This window comes from Delphinapterus leucas, chromosome 4, assembly GCF_059928025.1.
Source record: "Delphinapterus leucas isolate spDelLeu-1000000601 "Yukka" chromosome 4, BTC_Dleu_Yukka2, whole genome shotgun sequence".
Lineage (NCBI taxonomy): Eukaryota > Metazoa > Chordata > Mammalia > Artiodactyla > Monodontidae > Delphinapterus > Delphinapterus leucas.
In genome coordinates this window covers 94801694-94823609 of record NC_143132.1, presented here as the reverse complement: position 1 = coordinate 94823609, position 21916 = coordinate 94801694, and the positions used below count along the sequence as shown (strand labels likewise).

The 21916-nt window shown below is 40.5% G+C and overlaps 1 protein-coding gene across 27 annotated transcripts in view; it reads right to left on the bottom strand.

The window, feature by feature from the left end:
• PLD1 (phospholipase D1) overlaps positions 1 to 21916 on the bottom strand; it is a 204044-nt gene that overhangs the window by 118170 nt on the left and 63958 nt on the right. For 19 of the 27 annotated variants that reach the window (XM_022572192.3, XM_089910869.1, XM_089910852.1 and 16 more), the window contains one exon: positions 224 to 388. The exons of 1 other annotated variant lie outside the window; for it this stretch is intronic. In XM_022572192.3, coding sequence (XP_022427900.3) covers positions 224 to 388 — 165 coding nt within the window. Of the gene's footprint in view, positions 1 to 223; positions 11107 to 21916 lie in introns of those variants that run through there. 7 more of the 27 variants (XM_089910862.1, XM_089910863.1, XM_089910849.1 and 4 more) reach the window with 7 other exon arrangements.

Here is a 21916-nt window from a genome sequence, read left to right as displayed (position 1 = left end):
CATCGGCAGGTGGACTCTCAACCACTGTGCCACCAGGGAAGCCCCAGCAGGCATCTTTTTTAAGAATCATAACGTGCTACAACAAGAAAACAGCTAATGAAAATGAGCTCAGTGTTGTGACATCAGCAAGGATGATCGATCATCTGCCAGTTATTTCAAATCTGTGCTCTGCCAAGCAACCCTGATGCACTCTCTTCTCCTCGCTCAGACCATCAGTCTTTACCTTCCTGTATCCTGGGATCGCTGGGAGACACTTCGTAGTCCACCTCCTCTCCCTCAAAGTGGAGCTCCCGCGTGTCCAGATTTTCTATCAAATTACTCATGTCAGCAGCAATTTTCTGCAGTGCAGAGGTATTTACTCTTGGCTCATCTTTCAGTGACATGTTGGCTTGAGACAGGGTAAAAGCAAAGGAAAGAAGAAAAGGGTTACTAGACTTATTATTTTGGTCAAATAGAAAAAAGAATGCAATAATGCCATTTGCAGCGACATGGATGGACCCAGAGATTGTCATACTGAGTGAAGTTAAGTCAGACAGAGAAAGACAAACACATGATATTGCTTGTATGTGGAATCTAAAAAATCGGTACAAATGAACTTATTTACAAAACAGAAATAGAGTCACAGGTGTAGGAAACAAACTTATGGCTACGGAAAAGGGGAGGGAAGGGATAAATTGGGAGATTGGGATTGACGTATATACACTACTATGTATAAAATAGATAACTAACAAGGACCTACTGTATAGCACAGGGAACTCTACTCAATACTCTGTAATGACCTATATGGGAAAAGAATCTAAAAAAGAGTGGCTATATGTATATGTATAACTGATTCACTTTGCTAAACACCTGAAACTAACACAGCATTGTATATCAACTATACTCCAATAAAGATTAATTTTTTAAAAACCCAAAAACCCTATTTTACTATTTAAATCCAGGCTTAGGTATAGCATAAGGAAACAAGTCAACTAGCTCTATGTGAGCCCCAGTTACCTCAAACAACCTTTTAATTTATTTTGAGTTTAACATTTAAAGGATTCCTAGCTTGTAAATTAAATTGGAATGAGATACTTACTTGTATCTCAAGTAAGAAAACAAGCAAGAAAAAGACACACCACGTTGACTAAATGCCAATATTATCTTTGATCCGATTTTATTAACTTGGGTAAGTGAGGAGAGACTCAAGGTAGATGGGTTTGGGAATCATTATCCAGAGAAAAGGAATTGATTCTTGACTCTAACAAATACATGGGAAGAAAGAATACCAGCTAAAATAAGCAACTTTGAATATTTTCTACAGAAAATTTAGGGTATTTTACAATAATTTCAAGATGCAGATTTAAAAAGTATTTTTATGTAGCATAACCTTTCTACATTTCCCCTATAGGTGATATCCCCAGCAAACCATATACTATCTTTTTGAGATATGAGATTTGGCCATGACTTTACGTGAGTTATAGTGACGTACCTGTCCTGGAAGGTAACCAATTAGTATACCTATTCTGAAAGATACCAGAAGTGCAAGAACTGCACTTCTCTCCTTTTTTAGGAAAACTGGTTCTATTTCATTCCGACATTTAATAACACAGGTCATTGCACATCAGAACCCAGGAAAGAAGAGTCCACAGAGATTTTATTTTTCATTTAAAATACCAAGATTTAAGCCTTGAATGCTGTCACTGGAGTTGGCTAAAAAATCGGTACAGGCTGAAATAATCTCTCCGTTACAACCAGACCCAAAAATGCGAGGGCTTCCGTACCAGTAACTCCTCCACATACGTTCATTTATTACTGCAAATCACAAACATTTACAGAGCATCCACCACCTACTCACTGTGAGATGGAATGAGTGAATATGTAAAGACACTGGTTCCCACGATTAAGGAGTGCCTGATGTAGGTGATGGAGATACGCTACACGACCCCAAATTCATCCCTGGCCTCCTCCACGGTCTTGGCCTTCCTGAGAATGGCATGCGCTGAGCGGAAAACACTTAGCTGGGTTCTCTCCTACAGGTGCTATCAAGAAGCAGGGGTGGGCTGGTCTCTGTGAGAAATGCTAGGACAGAGTCTTGGGCAGACTTGGGGAGCCCTATTGTAACTCAACAAGTCTCTCAAACCTATACTAACATGTGTGGTAGAAAGAGAAATTGTATGGAAATACAAAGATGGGAGTAGAGGAGGGAGGTTCTGGTTTGGCCAGGCATGTAAAAGCAATATGTCTAACCTCTCTGTGAACTCAATCACGTTTCCTCCCCCATGTTGGCTATAAGGAAGCTTGGAGCCAAATTTGTGGCCTCCTATTAGCAAAATATAGGACTAGCCTCGCCTATATCACTTCCCTTCAACTTTCTCTCCCACTTCTAATTCATTTTATAATAACAGTTAATGTGTACTGATTGCTTACTATCACCTGGCTTGGTGATAAACCTTTATATACCTTATCACATTTATTATCAATAATAAATCTATGAAGGTTTGTTATTTCCATTTTGAAGAAGACAGGATTTGTCATCGCCTCTTTATAGATAAGGAAACTGAAGCATGGAGAGATCAGGTAATTTGATGAATACTTTGGACAATCTGTCCAAGGTCACATAACTAGTAAGTGGAGAAGGGATTTGAAACCAGGTCTCTCTGACCCAAAAGCTGATGTTCTTAACCATGGTCTTTAACTTCTGTATATTTTTTGTAGATATGTAAGTGCCCCTAGAATAGATGGAAGTTTTAGTAAAACCAGTGCCCTTGAGCAAGTCCCTTTAGAAGCTGACTCAAATGCAAAGAAAAAGAAATGAATTCTTCTTGCAGCTCAGCCGTTTAAACTCAGGGCTCTGGTTTCCTCCTCTATAAATTAAGGAGGCTGAGCCATTTCATCTCTAGGGTCCCTTTAACACTAAAACACTAAATGTAAATAAAAGATGCTATAAATTGTTCAGCTTCCCCTTATAATGTAATCAAGTTAACCCTTCTCCTATCCCAAGAAATTAACTGAAGTAGTTTTTCATATGAATTCATATTCATGGATTCATTCTCATGGAGCCATTGCCATAATTAAAACATTTATTTCCTTCCCTCTCAGTTCAACAAATACTTATTAGATGCCAACTATGAGCCAGGGTTTACTTTATTTAAAATACAAGGTAATGAAAAATTTAGAGGAAATGAAACAAGGAAAAACAAGTAAGAAATTACATCATATCATTGCTGCTTGTGAATTTGTCAAGACGTTAGGTATTTTCCATTGATTAAACAGTCTAATGGCTAACTCAGTTAACTTTCTCAGCATAGCAAAGGAAAACAAGGGTTACTCCAAATGACTTTCCTTTTGGACTGTTAATGTTAAAAATGCACGTTGAATTTAAGATATACAGAGAACAGAGTAATTTATACATTGCAAGCTAATTGGAATAAATAGTCATTGGATCAAGCTAAAAAAAAATCCTATTTCAGATCAGGAGAACAGAAGGATATAAATTTGTGAAAAGCTTAAGGAAGAGTGAGAAAAGAAACAGAAAGGAATCCTCTTATCATTTATCCTCAAGTGTTTACTATGTACTAAGCACCATTTGAGCTCAGTTATGGTATTTAGTACCCATAATGATCCTACTTGGTACTTATGATTCTGAATTATCTGCATTCAAAACTTCGATTATTTAGTTAAATAACTTGTCCAAGGTCACTCCAGTTGTGTCAGTGTTGAATTTATAAAGCAGATTTGTCTGGCTCTGAAATCTCATGGACTTGGTTATAGAGGCTCGTAATTATTGATTTTATTTTGTGGGCTTGAATGTCTATAAATTGATCATTTATATGAAGTTGAAGTTCCATAACAATAGATACTCTTTAATCATCACCCTTTGAAGGGATACTACTGTCATTACAATTAAGGAAACAACACATCCTGACAGCATCCTAAACTTTATCTTAGCCTTTTATTTTTATGGTTCATAATATTTTATAAGGTTACATGGAATTTCAGTTGACTTAAAGGCTTTGCAGATTTGTTTATGCTTTTGTGAAGACCTTACCATTTTTATTAATGGGAAATGAACCAAATTATTTGTCCATCACTGCCTTCACTTGAGTGCATGGTTGCTTTGTGTTGACTTTTCATCCAACAAGTGTATTGCTGGTTTCATTCTTGAATATGAAGCTGTAAGGCCACCAACACTCTTATGCTGTCAAATCATAATTTATTAGTCCATGTTTTCTTTCATCTAAAATAATATATAATGGTCGGTGAGCAGCTGTCACAGTTACAGCCTATCTTAACCAGCAATGCGATAAGGTCTTGCAGTGTTTACACTTGAGATAGTGTCATTGATTTTGTTACCTCCTTATAAAATTATACTGCAAGATCATTATCTCTTTTGGTACCAAGTAGAGACGGTGCCCATGGAGCAATAACAGCAGCTGTGTTTTATTTCTATTTGCATCTGTATCCAGGAAGTAAATACGCTTTGTTTTTTTCTGGGGTTAAATACTAGAATTAAAATTCTTTGCAGGGAATATTTAATTACCTCCAGTTATTTACTGGTGAAATCAGAGAAATTTAGAATTTCCTTCTGATCTTAGTTTTCAACATGATTGGGAAGCAGAACATCAAAGGGAGCAGATATTTTCCTTCCCAGATACATGCATAAACATTGCCTTAGCCAAAATACAAGAATAATAATATCAACTATAACTATTAACATTAAAATATTAACATTAGCTAATATTTGCTGAATATGTACTACCTGCCACGCACTATACAAAGAGATTAATTGCATGATCTCATTGACTCCTCACAACAACCTTAGGAGCTGGGTCTTATTGTTACCTCCATTTTCAAGATGAGAGGTTTAGAGAGCGTGGGCAACTTGTCCAGGGCCACACGGCTGGAAGTGATAGAGTTGGACCTGACCCTGCTTGATCTGACTCCAAAGTCCAGCTCTTTAACCAGCCGGAGGTGGAACTGGGGGTGGCAGGACGGAAGGACACTTTTACTTCTTCACATAGTCTTAGAATAAAACAATTCAAAAAGGAACAATAATAACAAAAAACACCCCTCAACTTTCATTTTGTGAAGATGACTGTGATTCACTTCTTGCTTCCCTTTCTAACATAAGTTAGAAAGTTTCCCCCATATTTTTTTCAATATGTGATGTTTGTTTACCAAGGGAAATAAATGCAATGGATTTCTAAACCAAAAATCACACTGTATGAATATGAAATGAATTATATTTAGATCATTTAAAACCAAACTGAGTCATGGGAATTTCTTGTCTTCCCATCTCTCATTTTGATGAAATTAATTGGCAGATCCATACTACGTAACCTCCCCCAAACATATTATACAGCAGTGATTTGTACAGAACTGATTTGATGCTCCCTGAAATGCGAAAAATCATAAATGTGTTTTCAAGTACTAAACTCAATCTCCAGTGACATAGTAAGCCTTGGATAATTATTTTTGGAGTTTAGCTGACTTTGAATAAAGTAAATGATATTATCATATTTTACATTCCAGTTTATATATTTTGAGAAAGTAACATATCAAAAAAAAAAAAAACAACGACTCAATGTTTACTTGGATCTTTGAATTTTTTAAAGAGAACATCGGTTCCACAAATATCTCTGGAGGGCTTATCATAAGCCTTGAATAGATAATTAAATGTCATCGGTGTAGAGGACAGGTCAGATGACCTAAGTTCATTCTTCCCTTATTATCAGCGTAACCTGGGCAACTAACAGCCTCCAGGGTTTCTCCTCTGTAAAATGCAAACAGGACAGACTTGCTATTACTTACATGGTTCCAAGAGATAGACGTTTAATTCACAAACACTACCCTCCTTTGGAGCTTCATATCTAATTTGGTCTTGAAGGCCCCAGAGCCCAGCAATCTCCCACTTTCTCATCCTTTCTTGGTTTCATCCCAAAGCCCCCATTTGGCCTAGCACTGACTCTGCTTTTTTCCCTGGGGTGTCGAGATTGGAGACGATGGTGCTAAATAATCTGGACTCCCTGTGTCCACAGAACAGAAGTTGGAAATCATGCTCTCTTTTTTCCCCTAGCTAAAAATAAAGCCGAATCTACAATTACAAAAGCAATTTTTAGCATGAAAACCATTTCTCAGTCCTCATGATTTTCTCTAAATCCTTTGACCTCCTTGGATGGCCTCTGTTCTCTGCCATAAGCTTTCTTAGTCATTTCCCTTGACGTGTTCTAGGGTTAAATATTACCCTCTTTGCGATAGTATCAGTTTCTTCTAGTTCATCTCAGTCATATCTTCGAATTCAAACAGATATTTCATTTCCAGAGGCAAATACAAGTGTTAAGAGAAACTGATGTCTGTTTCAAATATGAGTGGATAGGAAAATATTAGGTCATTTATTGAGTACCCACTCTGAGCCAAGCACTAAAGGCACATTACATGTATCACTTCTAATCCTCAGGACAATCTCATTTAGAATCCAAGACACGGAGCCACAGCACCTTACTGAGGCTACAGAGTTGTGAGCGGTGGGGCTGGTCCCAGTGCATGGGCTGCCCCCAGATGGCTCCCTGGCCTCTGCCGCTGGCTCAGCGGAGACCCCCATCACCGCCACTCTCACCTCTTCTCCTAATGCCACCAAACCATCTTGGCTTCCTCCTGGCTGAGGGCAGGGCTTCAGCACAGTGTCCAGGGTGCAACCCAGCAGGAGCTCTCACGGCTCCAGCAACCCAGCCCCACCCACCTCTGGCCAGACTGACAGAAGGACTGGCTCGTCCTGAGGCTTCTGAGGAAGTTCAGCACCAGGGGCTGGAACCTGGCTTCCTCAGGAGTTGTGTGTGTGTGTTGGGGGGGTGGGGAGAAAGAGGGGGGCGAGGGGAGCGTGGGGAATCAAGCCACACAACCTGTGAGCATGGAAGACGTAGCCCTCTCCCCTCTCCTCGCCTGCCTGTGCTGAGCACACTGGTCCCACACAGCCAATCTGGAAGCTGTCCTATGCGACCAAGCCACTGTCTGATTTTGGGCCGGCCAGGTAATGCACCACCTCCCATGCTTTCCTGCCTCTCTTCTCTTCTCCCCTTCCTCTTGCTGCTCTCAGTAAAGCCTACCTTAGCTCAGGTTCTATGATCCAGGAAACGTGCGCTCGGACAGTGTTAGAACCAGCACGAACCACTGAGCCATCTCCCCTCTTGCAGAAGTCCATTTTGTGCTGAAGTTAACAGTAATGATAAAAAGCAATAGTAATGGTAATAATACAAAGTAAACTCGAATAGTGCTTATCATATTCCAGGCAGTGATACAGGTGCTTTGCATGCATTAACTCAATCTGCCCTCATGAAAGCCCTATGGAGCGGGTGCTATTCTTATCTCCTTTTTCATAGACAAGGACACTGAGGACACAGACAGCTTAAGTGACTTGCTCAAGGTCACACAGCAATCTGATGGCAGTCAGCCTGGTTTGCTCCTATTTTTGCCTTACTAACCTGGACTTTAGTACTCAGTTTCCTCATTTAAAACTGAAATTAGGGGCTTCCCTGGTGGTGCAGTGGTTGAGAGTCCGCCTGCCGATGCAGGGGACACGGGTTCGTGCCCCGGTCCAGGAAGATCCCACATGCCGCTGAGCGGCTGGGCCCGTGGGCCATGGCGCTGAGCCTGCGCGTCCGGAGCCTGTGCTCCGCAGCGGGAGAGGCCACAACAGTGAGAGGCCCGTGTACCGAAAAAAAAAAAAAGAGGGGCCCTCTTGACCTCAAAGTTTGTTAATAAGTTTATTAGATATGATGAGTGAGAGACTTTGTACAGCCACTAAATTGACTTAAATCCAATAAGGATCCCAAAGGAAAAATTCTTCTTTATGAAAAGAAAGATAGGGTAGGGGGGAAGGGTAAGCTGAGACGAAGTGAGAGAGTGGCATGGACTTATGTATACTACCAAATGTAAAATAGATAGCTAGAGGGATAGCAGCCACATAGCACAGGGAGATCAGCTCGGTGCTTTGTGACCACCTAGAGGGGTGGGATAGGGAGGGCGGGAGGGAGACACAAGACGGAGGGGATATGGGGATATATGTACACATATAGCTGATTCATTCTGTTATACAGCAGAAACTAACACACCATTCTAAAGCAATTATACTCCAATACAGATGTTAAAAAAAATAAAAATAAAAGAAAGATAACTAACATTGCTATACACTGCGGTCAAACTTCTAAAAATAATATCCTTCAGTGTTAACTGAGTACTCAATTTTTTATGGCCAAGAACAGAATATGCATGCATTGTGATGGGTCTTTAGGAGAAGAAGCTAACTGCACTTAAATTTATAGAAACACCCTTTATTCTGGCTAATAAATTATGTTACGTGATATAAACTTTTTTCTTACTAAGGGAGATTTAGAACACCAATGATTCAGTAGGTGAGCAATATATGAACAAGATAAATATTTTTCCAGGATAATCTCTATTAAAATGACTTTAAGAAAAAAATTCTTTCACTGGCTCAGAATAGTAAATAAAGATTTTTTTATTGAGCACAATGTTGCTTTTGATAAGAACACATGTTGATCAAGAATCTATAGATAGGATTTCCCTGGTGGCGCAGTGGTTAAGAATCTGCCTGCCAAAGCAGGGGATGGGGTTCGAGCCCTGGTCCGGGAAGATCCCATGTGCTGCGGAGCAACTAAGCCCATGCGCCACAACTACCGAGCCTGCGCTCTAGAGCCCGCCAGCCACAACTACTGAGCCTGTGCTCTAGAGCCCGCGAGCCACAACTACTGAGTCTGTGTGTCACAACTACTGAAGCCTGCACGCCTAGAGCCTGTGCTCCACAACAAGAGAAGCCACCGCAATGAGAAGCCCACGCACCGCAACAAAGAGTAGCCCCCACTCGCCGCAACTAGAGAAAGCCCGTGTGCAGCAATGAAGACCCAACGCAGCCAAAAATAAATTTATAAAGAAAAAGAACTTACAGATATTAATTCGAGGGCTTTAATATAATCATTTCTACTCTTGCTTCTTTCTTTCTTAACACTGTTCTTCCCATCTTATGATGGCCATCCCATTTAACTAGAAGAAACTGTGTTCTCACATACAGACTTTATCATTAAAATTCTGTCCAGCTGTGTAAAATTCTATGATTCCTTTTTTTCACTGTCCTCCAAAGGAATTGGCAAACAACCTCCATTAGTGTGAGTTTAGGCAGCACGGAAAGTATTTTCACTGATAACCCATGAATTTCACCTATGAAAAGAATGAAACTGGCAAACATACATGTGTAAACTCCAGACATTTCTCCAGTGCCAAAGAGCTCTCAAATTTTGCCTTAACTTCTGGGAAACACAGCAAAATCTGAATTTTTTACTCATCTATATAATTACCGAAAAAATTTGTTGAGACAGAAGAGTACCATGGAAGGTATGTGATTTGTGAGTCAAACGGCTTGAATTCTGATGCTCCTTATGCTGAAACAAGTTACTTATAGCTCTTTAAAGTCTCTGTTCTAATGTGTAAAGTGGAGGTAATACTATTAAAGTAAGGAATTGTAAGAATTTAAGTGATATAAAGTGAGTAGCTTAGAGCTTGGGCTATAGTAGATGTTGAAATCATGTCAGTTCCGGCTATGCTGTTAGCTATTCTAAGAGCTACAAGTCCTCTGTCCAAAGTCCATGTATCAGTATCAGAAATCAGTCCCCTCTCGAGTACAGCAATTAGCAGCCAGAGTAGTATTCTGGGGGTGGTCTATTTGTTTCCCACTATAGAAAACACTGCTGCAAATGTCTGAAAACAAAATGGATTAAGCTAATGCAGGTGCCCATTTCCCACTGCAAACATGGAACTGCTTAATAAATTGTAATCATTTTTTGAAAATACTTAGTCAAGGATAAAAACAGAGGCAGCAGCAACAAAAACAATAATGAGGAAAGGCTTCCAGCTTCCAAGAGTAAAGAAATAAAGTCAGGTGGGTATACTAGAACTAAAGCTAAAGGGACCCAAAGGGCTTTTTTTTTTTAAATTTTTACTGAAGTATAGTTGCTTTACAATGTTGTGTTAGTTTCTGCTGTACAGCAAAGTGAATCAGCTATACATATACACATATCCCCTCTTTTTGGGATTTCCTTCCCATGTAGGTCACCACAGAGCACTGAGTAGAGTTCCCTGTGCTCTACAGTAGGTTCTCATTAGTTATCTATTTTGTACATAGTGTCAATATCAGCTTTGCCCAAAGGGTTTTGATCGTGGATAAAGGGTCTGGGATTACTTTTCTGTCCCCAGGTGACTGTTAGGAGACATGATCCCAGGACTATGGGAGGCAGGGGCCTAAAGGTGGGACTTCTACAAAAACACGGAGCCTCAAAGAGCTGCACTGGAAAGAAACTGCATAAACTGCGGAAACCACAAAATGAGAAACTTTATATGAAAATTATCTGGGGGTTTCCCTGGTGGCGCAGTGGTTGAGAGTCCGCCTGCCGATGCAGGGGACATGGGTTCGTACCCTGGTCCGGGAAGATCCCACATGCCGCGGAGCGGCTGGGCCCGTGAGCCATGGCCGCTGAGAGAGGCCGCAACAGTGAGAGGCCCGCGTACCGCAAAAAAAAAAAAAAAAAAAAAAAAGAAAAGAAAAAATTATCTGGGATCACAACTTCCAGCTTTCAGTAATAGAGGTGTAGCTCCTATTAGGTCAGCCATCCCACAGGTGATGACTATAAATTCTGGACAAAATGTATAAAATAGCTGACTGAAGAACAATCAGAAAAGCAAGCAGAAACCGGAAAGGAATCAACATTTGGAAGAAAGTAATGGCACTGTTTTTGTCTCAGGGCACACCTAGTCCATGCCAAGTGGGGAGCCTAAAACTCAGAAAGAAAATCCATAATTGTACTGGCTTGAAGACCCAGGAAACAGTTTCAGTGGCAATTACAACAGCTTAAAAGTAAATTGGGAAATCCTGGAAAGGAGAGAGCCACACAAAGGGAGCACCAAGTTGTGCTTAGGCTGATCCTTGAACCATGTAGGAATGGGATACACTCCAAAGCACTCAGATAGTACTAAAATGACTTCAGCAGAGATTTTTGCTACTGCCCACCACAGGAAATACAGAGTTTGAAGTATGAGTCCAACCAAGTTAAGTGCCTCCTAAAACAAACAAATAAATGAACTCTTGAATAGAACATAACTGAATCCAAAGTCTCTAGAATATATGTTACAATATCATCTAAACTTATTTGACATAGAAGAAACAGGAAAATGTGATCCATTTTGAGGAGAAAAGTCCATCAGTGGAGGCCCATCCTGAGATGTAGAAATTAACTGACAAAGATTTTAAGGCAAATATTATAACATGCTCAAGTATGTAAAGGAAAATATGTTTCTGATGAATGAGCAAGTAGAAAATCTCAGCAGAAAAAAAGGAAAATCCACTGGATGGGCTTAACATCAAAATGGCAATGACAGAGTCAGTGAACTTGAAGACAGATCCATAGAAATTATCCAAAGTGAAGAACAAATAAAGGGGTAGAAAGATTTCTAAAAGACGAACAGAGCCTCAGTGACCTATGTGATGATATCAAAAGATCTAACATTCACATAATTTGAGTTCAAGAGAGAAAATGAGGGGAAAAAAGGTTGAAATAATGGCTAAAAAAGTTATCAAGTTTGGTGAAAGACAGACATAGAGATCAAACTTGTAGTTGCCAATGCGGAGAGCAGGAGGGAGAGGGATGGACTGGGAATTTGGGGTTGGTAGATGCAAACTACTACATTTAGAATGGATGAACAGCAAGGTCCTACTGTAGAGCACAGGGAACTATATCCAGTCTCCTGGGATAAACCATAATGGAAAAGGATATTACAAAAAGAAGGTGTATGTGTGTAAAACTGAGTCACTTCGCTGTACAGCAGAGATTGGCACATCACTGTAAACCAACTATACTTCAATAAAAAAAATTTGCTGAAAGAAATAAATTTACAGACAGAAGAAGTTTGGTGAATCTCAAGCAGGAATAAATGCAATGAAAAGCACACCTAGGGATATTAAAGTCAAGCTGCTGAAGTATAAAGAAAGAAAATCTTAAAAGCGGCCTGAGAAAAATGTCCTGTTAATATTCAGAAAAACCAAATTAATGACATTAAACTATCATTAGAAACAGAGTCCATAAGACAGTGAAACAACATCCTGAAATTCAATAAATATGGAACTGAATAAATGAGTATATGTTGCTTTCCCCAAGCTAATCTACTAATTCAAATTCCAAAGAATTTCTCACAGAACTTGACAATATGATCCTAACTTCATAACAGAAAATAACTAAGAATAAGCAGATAAGTCTTATCCAACCAGATCAAGAATATTATAAGCTAGAGAAATTAAAATAGTACAGTACTGGCACAGAAACAGACAACTAGAACCAAACAGAGAACCCAAAACAAACCTATGTATACATGGGTTCTTGGTGTATGATAAAACTGGCATGAAAAAAAGTTAGTGAAGAAAGAATGAACTCTTCAATAAACAATGCTGAGACTACTGGAAATTCATAAAGAAATATAATTGGGAAGTTATAAACAAACAGAAAATAAAATTAGTTCCCTAGCTCACAGTTTCCATAAGAACTTCCATGTGGATTAAAGTCATAAAAAGTATTATAAAGATGTAAACCTTTGCAATAAAATACAGAAGAATGTCTTTAAGACTTCAGGGTCAGGGATGAATCTTAAGACATAAAAAGCACAAACCTTAAAGGAAAAGGTAATAAATTCAACTACACTAAAATTTAAAATTGCTAGGCAAATGGCAAAATTAAAAGACAAGCCCAGATTTGGAGAACACACACATAGAATATATAAAGAATTATAATTATAGAAGAAGATCCAAAACAATAGAAAATAGGCCTGGCGATACATAGGCAATTCACAAAAGATAAATTCTGAATTTCCAGTAAACCTTTAACATTCTCAACCTTTCCAGTAATCAGGGAAGTAATATTAAAACAACAATAAGATACTTTTTCAAATCCAATGGATTAGTAAAATTTTTGCAAGTCTAAAATTAAAATATATTGGTAAGGTACTAGGCCTCTCATTCACTCCTTGGTAGAAGTATGAATTGAAATAACCTTTTGGAAAGCAATTTGGTAGTATCTAATAAACTTGAAGATGGTATAACCTACCGCCCAGCAATTCTTCCTCTAAGTATATTCACAAAGAACTCATCCATGGGAGTATAAGAAAACATATATGAATGGGCACTGAGGCAGTGTTCATAGTAAAGGAAACTCCACAATCAAAATGTTCATTCATCAGAGAATGGATAATTGGATTATATATTTAATAAGATACTATACAGCAGAGAAAATAAGTGGATCAGAACTACATGTATCAACATGAATAAATCTCAACACAAAGTTTGGTGAAAAAAAAGTCAGCTTACAGTTTGTATTTAGAATTAAAAAAACAAACAAAACAATCCTGTATGTTGTCTATTAACATAAACATATGTAGAAGTATGACAGAAAAAGTAATCAAGGAAATAATATACGACAACTTCAGAAGCGTGGTTACCTTTACGGAAAGAGGGTGGGTACCCTCTAATTATGCAATTAGGATGGGGTACAAAGAGGACTTAATATATCAGACTTAATATATCAGAAAGAAAATATAACATTTTCTTTCAATCTGGGTGGTATAGGTACATAGGGTTTTTTTCCCTAAATATTCCTCTCTATTTTTGAAATATTTCATTTAAAACAAACAATCGAAGAAAAAAAAAAAAAGCTGCCAAATGTGACACTTTGCTAATATCCTTAAATCCAATCGTGGTTAATGACTTTTGCATTCCTTGCAAACAAATAAAATTCACTATTCTTTCTCAATGCAGCCAATACTTGTGACCCACTAACAGGGCAATATGCAAGATACTTTGAACTGTTTTGTCCCCCACTGTCCCTCGCCCACCCATGGAAAGCATATTTGTAGACTCCAACCTGATTCCCCTTACAGTCAACAGTTATCATCCCCAATTGCTGGCATGCTTAGGAATTAGTTCAACATTCAGTAGAAACATGAAGTTAAACAGGCCCATACTGGAACTGAAAGTAAACTTGACCTCTTTTGAGACAACGAAATTAACCTTCCAAATAGGGCCTTGATGCTCCATGGCTCTTGTCTATAAAGTTGGGGTGTCCACTATTAATGGTAGTGATGCTCAGGTAAGGGGAAAACAGTCATCAAAACTGAAGTTCTGTTTGAGTTTTCCTTCCTGGAGGAGCTATTAAAATTGCTTCAATTAAACTTTTAAAACAAGGAAGCCTTAATAAATTCATTTGAAAATTTCCCCTCCTTAGCACCGGGTATCTAACTCTCCAAATTAGGTAGTCCCTTTCTTTATTCTAAGAATCTAAGCATTTAAAATATAGTGAAACTCATTTCACAAGTACTTCAAAAATATATAAGTACAGATAATAATAATTATTAAAATTATAACCAACATATAGCCTTTTCCTTCTTTTAACACATTCCCCTAGACTTGATCTCATTTGAGCTTCAGAATACCCTAGACAGGAGGCATTCTTTCCTTTTCTTTTTTTTTTTTTGCAATTAAAAAAAATTATTTATTTGGCTGCACCAAGTCTTAGCTGCAGCATGCAGGATCTAGTTCCCTGACCAGGGATAGAACACGGGCCCCCTGCATTGGGTGTGCGGAGTCTTAACTGCTGGACCACCAGGGAAGTCCCCAGGAGGCATTACTTTCATCTCCACAGCACAGGTGAGTGAACGCGACTCAAGAGAACGCAGGCGCTGTGCCCGGTCATTCAGCGACAGTGTGCAGTGGGCCAGGGCTCAAACTCGAGTCCCAGTGAAATGACAAGAGAACAGGTATTTCAGACTGAAAACAGATATGGAGGAGCCTTCCTATTAGGAAAACACCTGAGTCACTGGCCCAGCTACCACCTGGATTCTAGCTGAGACAGTGTCGTGGACTCATATGACTACTTGAGTTTGAATCTCCATTCTACCACTTACCAGCTGTGTAACCCTACATGAGTAACTTACCCTCTCAGTGCTTCACTTTTCCAGTCTAGAAAATGGGGAGAGTAGTAATGCCTACCACACTGGATTGTTCTGAGGATTAAATCAGTCAACATATAAAATGCTAAAAATAACATCTGGCCCAAAGTCGTGCTATGTACATGTGGGTTGCTATTATAAGCTGGCCTTCTTACTTTTAAAAAGTAAAACAAGGTGAATAATGAAGTCAAGAAGTTCCTCGAGACTCTAAGAAATAATACTTGTGAGTCCATTGCCCTGTTTAAATTCTACTGGTGGTAGCAGTTTTTGATAAGCCATTTGGAAAAAGAGTATTTCTTTTAGAAATACTTAAGAATCTTAAGAAATTAAGATTTCTTAAGCAGAATAGGTAATATCTCCCTCTCTTTCAACAGACAACTTTCTTAGATTTGTTCATTTTACACTTCTTGACTTAAGATCCATGTTTCTCCCTAGACCTAGTCTTATAATATTTATAATGCTCCTCGAAAAAGTATGTCTATTACGAACTTACTAGTCCCTATTACATAGTTTCACTCACAAAGCATTTATAGGAAATTCTTAGCAACCTTATATCATAGTATTACAGAAAGTGATAACCAACCATCTGCATATTATTTCAAGATTTCACACTCATTAGTTCACCCTTTTAACGTCATGACCAACAGTCATTCCTATATAGATATGTGGCTGGAAAGGGTACTTGTGAAGATGTTGTTCCTTGACTCAAAAACCTACAAAGTTGGCCTCCTCGAGTCTCCTCACTCCCTGCCACCTAGACAAACACACACCACAGCTCAAGCTCACTATTACAGCATTCAAGGCACTTTGTGAACTGACCTCAAAATGCCTTTACAGCCCAACCTCCTACTCCAGTTCCAGTCATTCACTCCTGCCTAGTCTAACAGGTCCTAGGGATTGAGGCCTCATCTGATCAGAAGACCTCTGGACCCAACCCAATTTACAGGACACGCAGAAGGCAGAGGGACACACTGAACTGTACCATGAGGTTACAATCAGCAAAATCCAGATTGTGGGCAACTCTCCAAGTCAAAAGCCCTGGGGTCTTCAACAAAAAAAATTATAAGGAAAAGGATGCAAGAGAATCTGTAGATTAAAGGTGGCTCAAAATACATATCAAATAGAAAAATAATAAAATAGGCACGATTAAACTTTACTGTCTAGGGATGACACTCAGGTGATAAAACTATGAAGAAACACAAAGACAGCGATTGCTCTGGGAATCAGGGGGTTGGCACTGAGACGGGGCATGTGGAAGCAGCTTCTGGCGTGGCTGGCACGGGTCTGTTTCTTGACCTGAGTAGCGGTCATATGGGTGTCTGATTTATAATTATGCACCAACCTGTACATGTGGCCTTGGCCCTCCTCCCACCCATGCATCTTCTCCTGTCATTTAAATACCCACCTCCCCCACTTCTCTGCCTGAGAAGACCTTCCACATTGCCTTTTACTAAAACTCTCCTGGCTCTCCCCACCCATCCCCAGAAGACAGAGGTAGCCATCTCTCTTGACTCAGCTTCCCAGTACTTGGTTTCTAAGTGTTTGGTGGCACTTGCATCTCAGAGGTTTAGGAGCATGCCTCATTTCTTCTGTGATACTGGGGACAGGAAGCTGGATCATTCCCGCAGATTTACACCGTAAGCACCCTAAACTCTTTGCTGAGTGAAAAATGCTAGTCAATTAAAAGTTAGGTGAGAACTTTGAATCCATTGGGTTCACCCTGTCACAAGATCCCCATCTTCAGCCTCCAATCTATCCTCACTCACCCCTTTGGCTTGCCTGCAACCAAGGTACAGACCCTGAGTGCCCACCTGGGTTAAGAACATGGGCCCTTGATCCTGGTTCTGCTCTTTATTAGTCTTTTTTAAAAAAATATTTACTTATTTGGCCACGCTGGGTCGCAGTTGTGGCACGCTGAGACACGTGGGATCTTTAGGTGTGGCGTGCAGGCTCTTAGTTGCGGCATGTGGGATCTAGTTCCCTGAGCAGGGATTGAACCCGGGCCTCCTGCATTGGAAGCGTGGAGTCTTAACCACTGAACCATCAGGGAAGTCCCCCTTATTAGTCTTGTAACTACATTGCTTTACTTACATTGCTTGAGTCTCTCTGAGCCTCAGTTTTCTCATCTGTAAAACAGGGCTAATCTTACTTAACAGGATGGTAGAATAGTGCATGTAAAGTAATTAAGCCAGTATCTGACACAAAGTAAGATACTTAATACAGTCAATATTATAAATATTACTGTTACTATTAGTATCATTAATAAGAAAGGCATGTCAATCACCAAACACTGACACTCTAGCCAAGTGAAGTAAAAATGTAAAACCTAGTAACAGACGTGTTTACGCAATGCCAGACAAACTGTGGGAGTAGAAAACTCCGTGTATTTGTCATTCCTTTGGTCTCCATCATACAAACCTAGCATTTTTTTGCTAAAGTGAAGTTATCTGTTTGTGTTTCTTTCACTCTTACTGAGCTGTGAGCTCCTTGAGACCCCAGGCTGACAATATGTTACACTTGTGTCCAGCCTCTCCAATCACAACCCCATGGCTAGTTTCACTACGTGATCACAGCCCTTTTTCTTCCCTGGGCCTGGATACAGCCTCCTAATTCTTCTGACTTCTCTATTTCAGTGGCTTTAAACTCCTTGCCATCTCTGAAAGAAGTCAAGTCTGATCTGTCTCATATCTTTAGCATTTGTTGAGAAGAAATGAATTAAATGAACACAGTGAACTGCACCATCAGTGGGCACTATTTTACTCTGGGTGTGCATAAGTGAGTGTGTGTGTGTGTATGTGTGTCTGAGAAAAAACAGAAGCTAATGCAATCCAATTCAATAAACCTGTATGCCGCATGTATTTGATAACAGACACTGGGTAAGAAATGAGGATACAATCTTTAGACTGATGAAACTGATGGATACAAAACCTGGTCAGTGACATCTAGTACACGTGAGGATCTAGGTAATCATTTGGTTCCAACTCCTTTGATGCACTGAGAAGAAGAGGCCTGGGATCCCACAGAGGAAGCAGAGATGAGACTAGAACTCAGGCCTCCTTCATGCCTTGCATGCTCACACAAGTCTGTTTCCAGGGCAGATTCGTTCCTTACAATACAGCTCTGAACCACGTCGAAGTGTGTAAGGAGTACGACCTGACAGGCAGGATAAACCACTATTGTCTCAGCTGCAGGCGGACTCTGCTCAGTAGGTGTGGACCGGCTGCCGGCCTCACAGGGAATGAACTAGTTTGGTCCTCACTCAAGGAACTGCCACTCCCATGAATGTCACTAAGGGACAGAGCTGTTCTACTGACACCTGACTCTGTGACACCCCTGATGGTCAGAAGCACATGGATTACATCAATGCTAACAAGAAATGGCAGATTGAAAGACAGGCCGCCAAATTTCGGTGAACTAACTGGAGAGAGGCAGCGTGTGCCAGCCGGACTGGCCAGCCATCCTGCCTTCCAGGCGTGCTGCTCTGCGGGTTTCTCAAGCGGCTCGGGATGATGTAATTCACTCAGTGGGTATTTACGGAGCAACTGCAGTGTGCTGAGCACCAAAATAGCTGCTGGGGAAACAAAAGGACCTCACGTATTTTACTTCACTGTGAAAAGAACACTCTCGTTCCGCCCCACCTCACCCTGTGTGTTTACCTCCTTCCCCACCAAAACCCCAGAAGAGCGCCCCTCCTCCCACCTCTCCTGTCTCCCACCTGTGCTTCTCTCCAACCCTCCTCTCATCCCTCCATTAATCAACTCCCATATCAACCTCTCCTGCTTCCGTGGTTTCTTCCTATTGCCACTTAAAATATTCTCAAGCATCTCAGTTACATGTATGTTCCACTCAACTTCTCACTTCTCTCTCCCTGTGACTTGAGTCAAGCTTTTGAAGGATTTATATTGCCCTGCTCAGCTAGACTGAACCAAACATGCTTCATGCTCTCTGACGTCTCAGCCTTCCAACAGGCTGCTCCCTCTGGAGTTTGCCTTCCTCCAATTTCTTTCTAGGCCTGATTAACTCTTTGTCATTCATTCTTTGTCCCAGGTGCCACCTCCTCCAGGAAGCCTCCTTGACCTTGCAGGCTGGTTCAGATGCCTCTCCTGAGTGCTTCTACAGCATCTAGGTGAGTCCATTGAGAACATTCTTTTCCACTTGGCCTCTGTCTCCTCTAGAAGACTCTCAATTCCCTGAAGGGAGAGGCCATCTCAAGATCCACAGTTCCTAGCGTCTACTGGGCTCTCAGTAACTGTCTGTGGACCAAATGAGCAATGAATGAATATAAGACTTGGAACAGCTCACAGTATGGGCAAAACAGATAATAACATGTGCATAAAGCTTTCCAGGTTACAAAGTATTTTCCACATATATATCTTATTTGATATTCCTAATCTTGCAGGGCAAACGGTATTATTTTTAACCCTCTTTTCAGCTGAAGAAGCAATGATCCAAAATGAGTAAGAGGTCTGATGAGGGTCATACTGTGTAAGTGGTAGATCTGAGATTCAAATTATGATCCTTGAACTTCACATTCCCGGCTTTCTCCATTCCCTGTGAGCTACCGTCTTCATAGTCAGATGTACACAAGACTATATAAACGTTCCTCATTGAAACCTGATATCTGGAAACTAGTCTGCTTGCCTTGCGCTTAACCAAACCGCTTACTAGAAGGAACAGAAATGAATTCTGGCCAATTTTAACAAAAGAAGTAAATCTAGAAAAGGAAGTAATATAGCCAGAACAACACAGATACCACTTTCATCTTCCTTTGGTGGGATGAATCAACATAAATGATTTAGGCACCATATCCTCCTGCCAAACCAGCAGAACATCTCAGATTCAGGGTTCGTGTTGAAATGGCTACAGACCTGTCCTGTGATCCACTCGTTATTAAAGCCAGGAAATCACCATCCTATCTGGTGGGACAGCAGTGAAGGCAATTTTTATCCAAGAACACCTTTGATACCCAGCAACTACTGCATCTCCCACAGGCTGTTAGCACCCCCTCAGCCCCTCCCAGGCCTCACACCCATTCATCCAGCTGAGGGCACATGATCTATCACCCTAACTCCCCTCTCACTGAAAAGCTCTACTCACTTACCCCATTGTCCTGTTGTAGTCACCTGGCAAGGCCCAGTCCAGGTCAATCCATCTATCTACTTTCTTGGCCCCTACCCCAAGTTTTCTAAACATGGGTGTGGAAAAAGCATCCAAATGCATGGACTAGTGTTTATGGACCCCAGCCTCAGCTGCGCTACCCCGCCATCTCTCACTCCCTTTTCAAGGCCAACTTCTTAAGAAAGTTGTCTATTTGCTTCTTATATTTCTTCACTCTTCACTCATTCTTCAACCCACTACAACTGGCTTCTACCGCTACATTCTACTAGCCTTCACCAAAGTTCTTAACTGCCTGCATTTTGTGCAACCCAAAGGGCCCCTCCCCACTCTTATGTCACTTAACCTTTCATTGCTTGACTCCCTTCTTCTTAAGAGTCTCTTCTCTTGGCTTTCATGTTCCCACACTCCTCTAGATTTCCTCCTCTCTCTCTCACCACTGAGATGGAACCATCTTTCAGGCTGTTCTTCTTCTGCTCAGCATTTACGTGCTAGTATTTTTCAGGATCCTAGGGTCTTCCTTTCTGACTCTACTCACCTCTCAGGGTAATCTCTTTCATTCTAATGGTTATAATACATGCTGCTGTTTCCTTTCCTTGGTGTTGCTATGGCTCCCAGCTGATCCCACCATTGAGTACATTCCTTTCCACTTGCCCTCTGTCTCCCCTGGAAGACTGAGAGCTCCTTGAAGGCAGGGGCCATCTCTGGATTCCCAGTCACTAGTATCTACTGGGCTCTCAGTAACTCTTTCCAGCCTTATTCTTCTTACTAAGCTTCAGATCTATATACCCAGCTCCCTATGAACTTCCCTTTTCGGTGAACTTAATATTCTCGAAACAGAATTCATCATCTTCCAAATCCCAAAACATCTCCTTGTCCTGTGTTTCCTTCCTGCGTGAATTGGGAACACCATCTACCCGGCTGCAGAAACTGAATCCTGGAACTCACCCTCAGCAATTCTCTTTCCCTAACGCTCTATAGCCAACCAATTAATAAGTCCTGTCAAATTCTAAATACCTCTTCAGTCTAGCCACTATATTTTATCTCCATAACCATGGCAGGTTTGAGGAAATGAAAAAAGGTGCAGTGTAGCTGGGCATAGGGTTAAGGGCAGGTGATGTTAAGGCATTTAGACTTTATCTCCAAGTCCTCATCCACGACCTCTCACTCCCCACTCTCGATGCTGGAGGCCTGCAGCTAAAAAGTATTCAATGACAATAATTTGGGGCTGCCCAAAATGGGATTTTGTAGGATAAGTGACATCACTTTCGATGGTTATTTCTTTTATTACCCAGATAACCAATGGTGGTTTCCCAAATAAAAAAGATACCGGGGCTAAATGGAATACTGGCTCTGCTCTCTTTATAAAGTTACTGCAGACAACAATGATTTCCAGATGAGTCTCAGGTACATAAGTAATGCCTTCGTGGAACCACCAGAGTTCAGTTCTGCCACATTTGAGAAACAACGTAATATTTAAGGTAAACAAGCTAAACTGGATGTGCGTGGAGGGTGAGGGTTAGAGGAAGGAAGGATAGGAGGGATGAGAAACAGGCCATGCCTAATGACACATGGGCATAGTTCACAGATGATCAATTCATCGTTAAAACAGCACTAATATAAAGTTAATAAAAAGCCACAAAGTAATCAGGAAGTACCTTAAGTTAGTAGTTTCTAAAAGTTCCTTGTTACTGTACATATATCTGCCCCGAACTGTCAGTACTAACCAAATTCATTAAAAGTATGGTAATATGGAGGGGGCTTG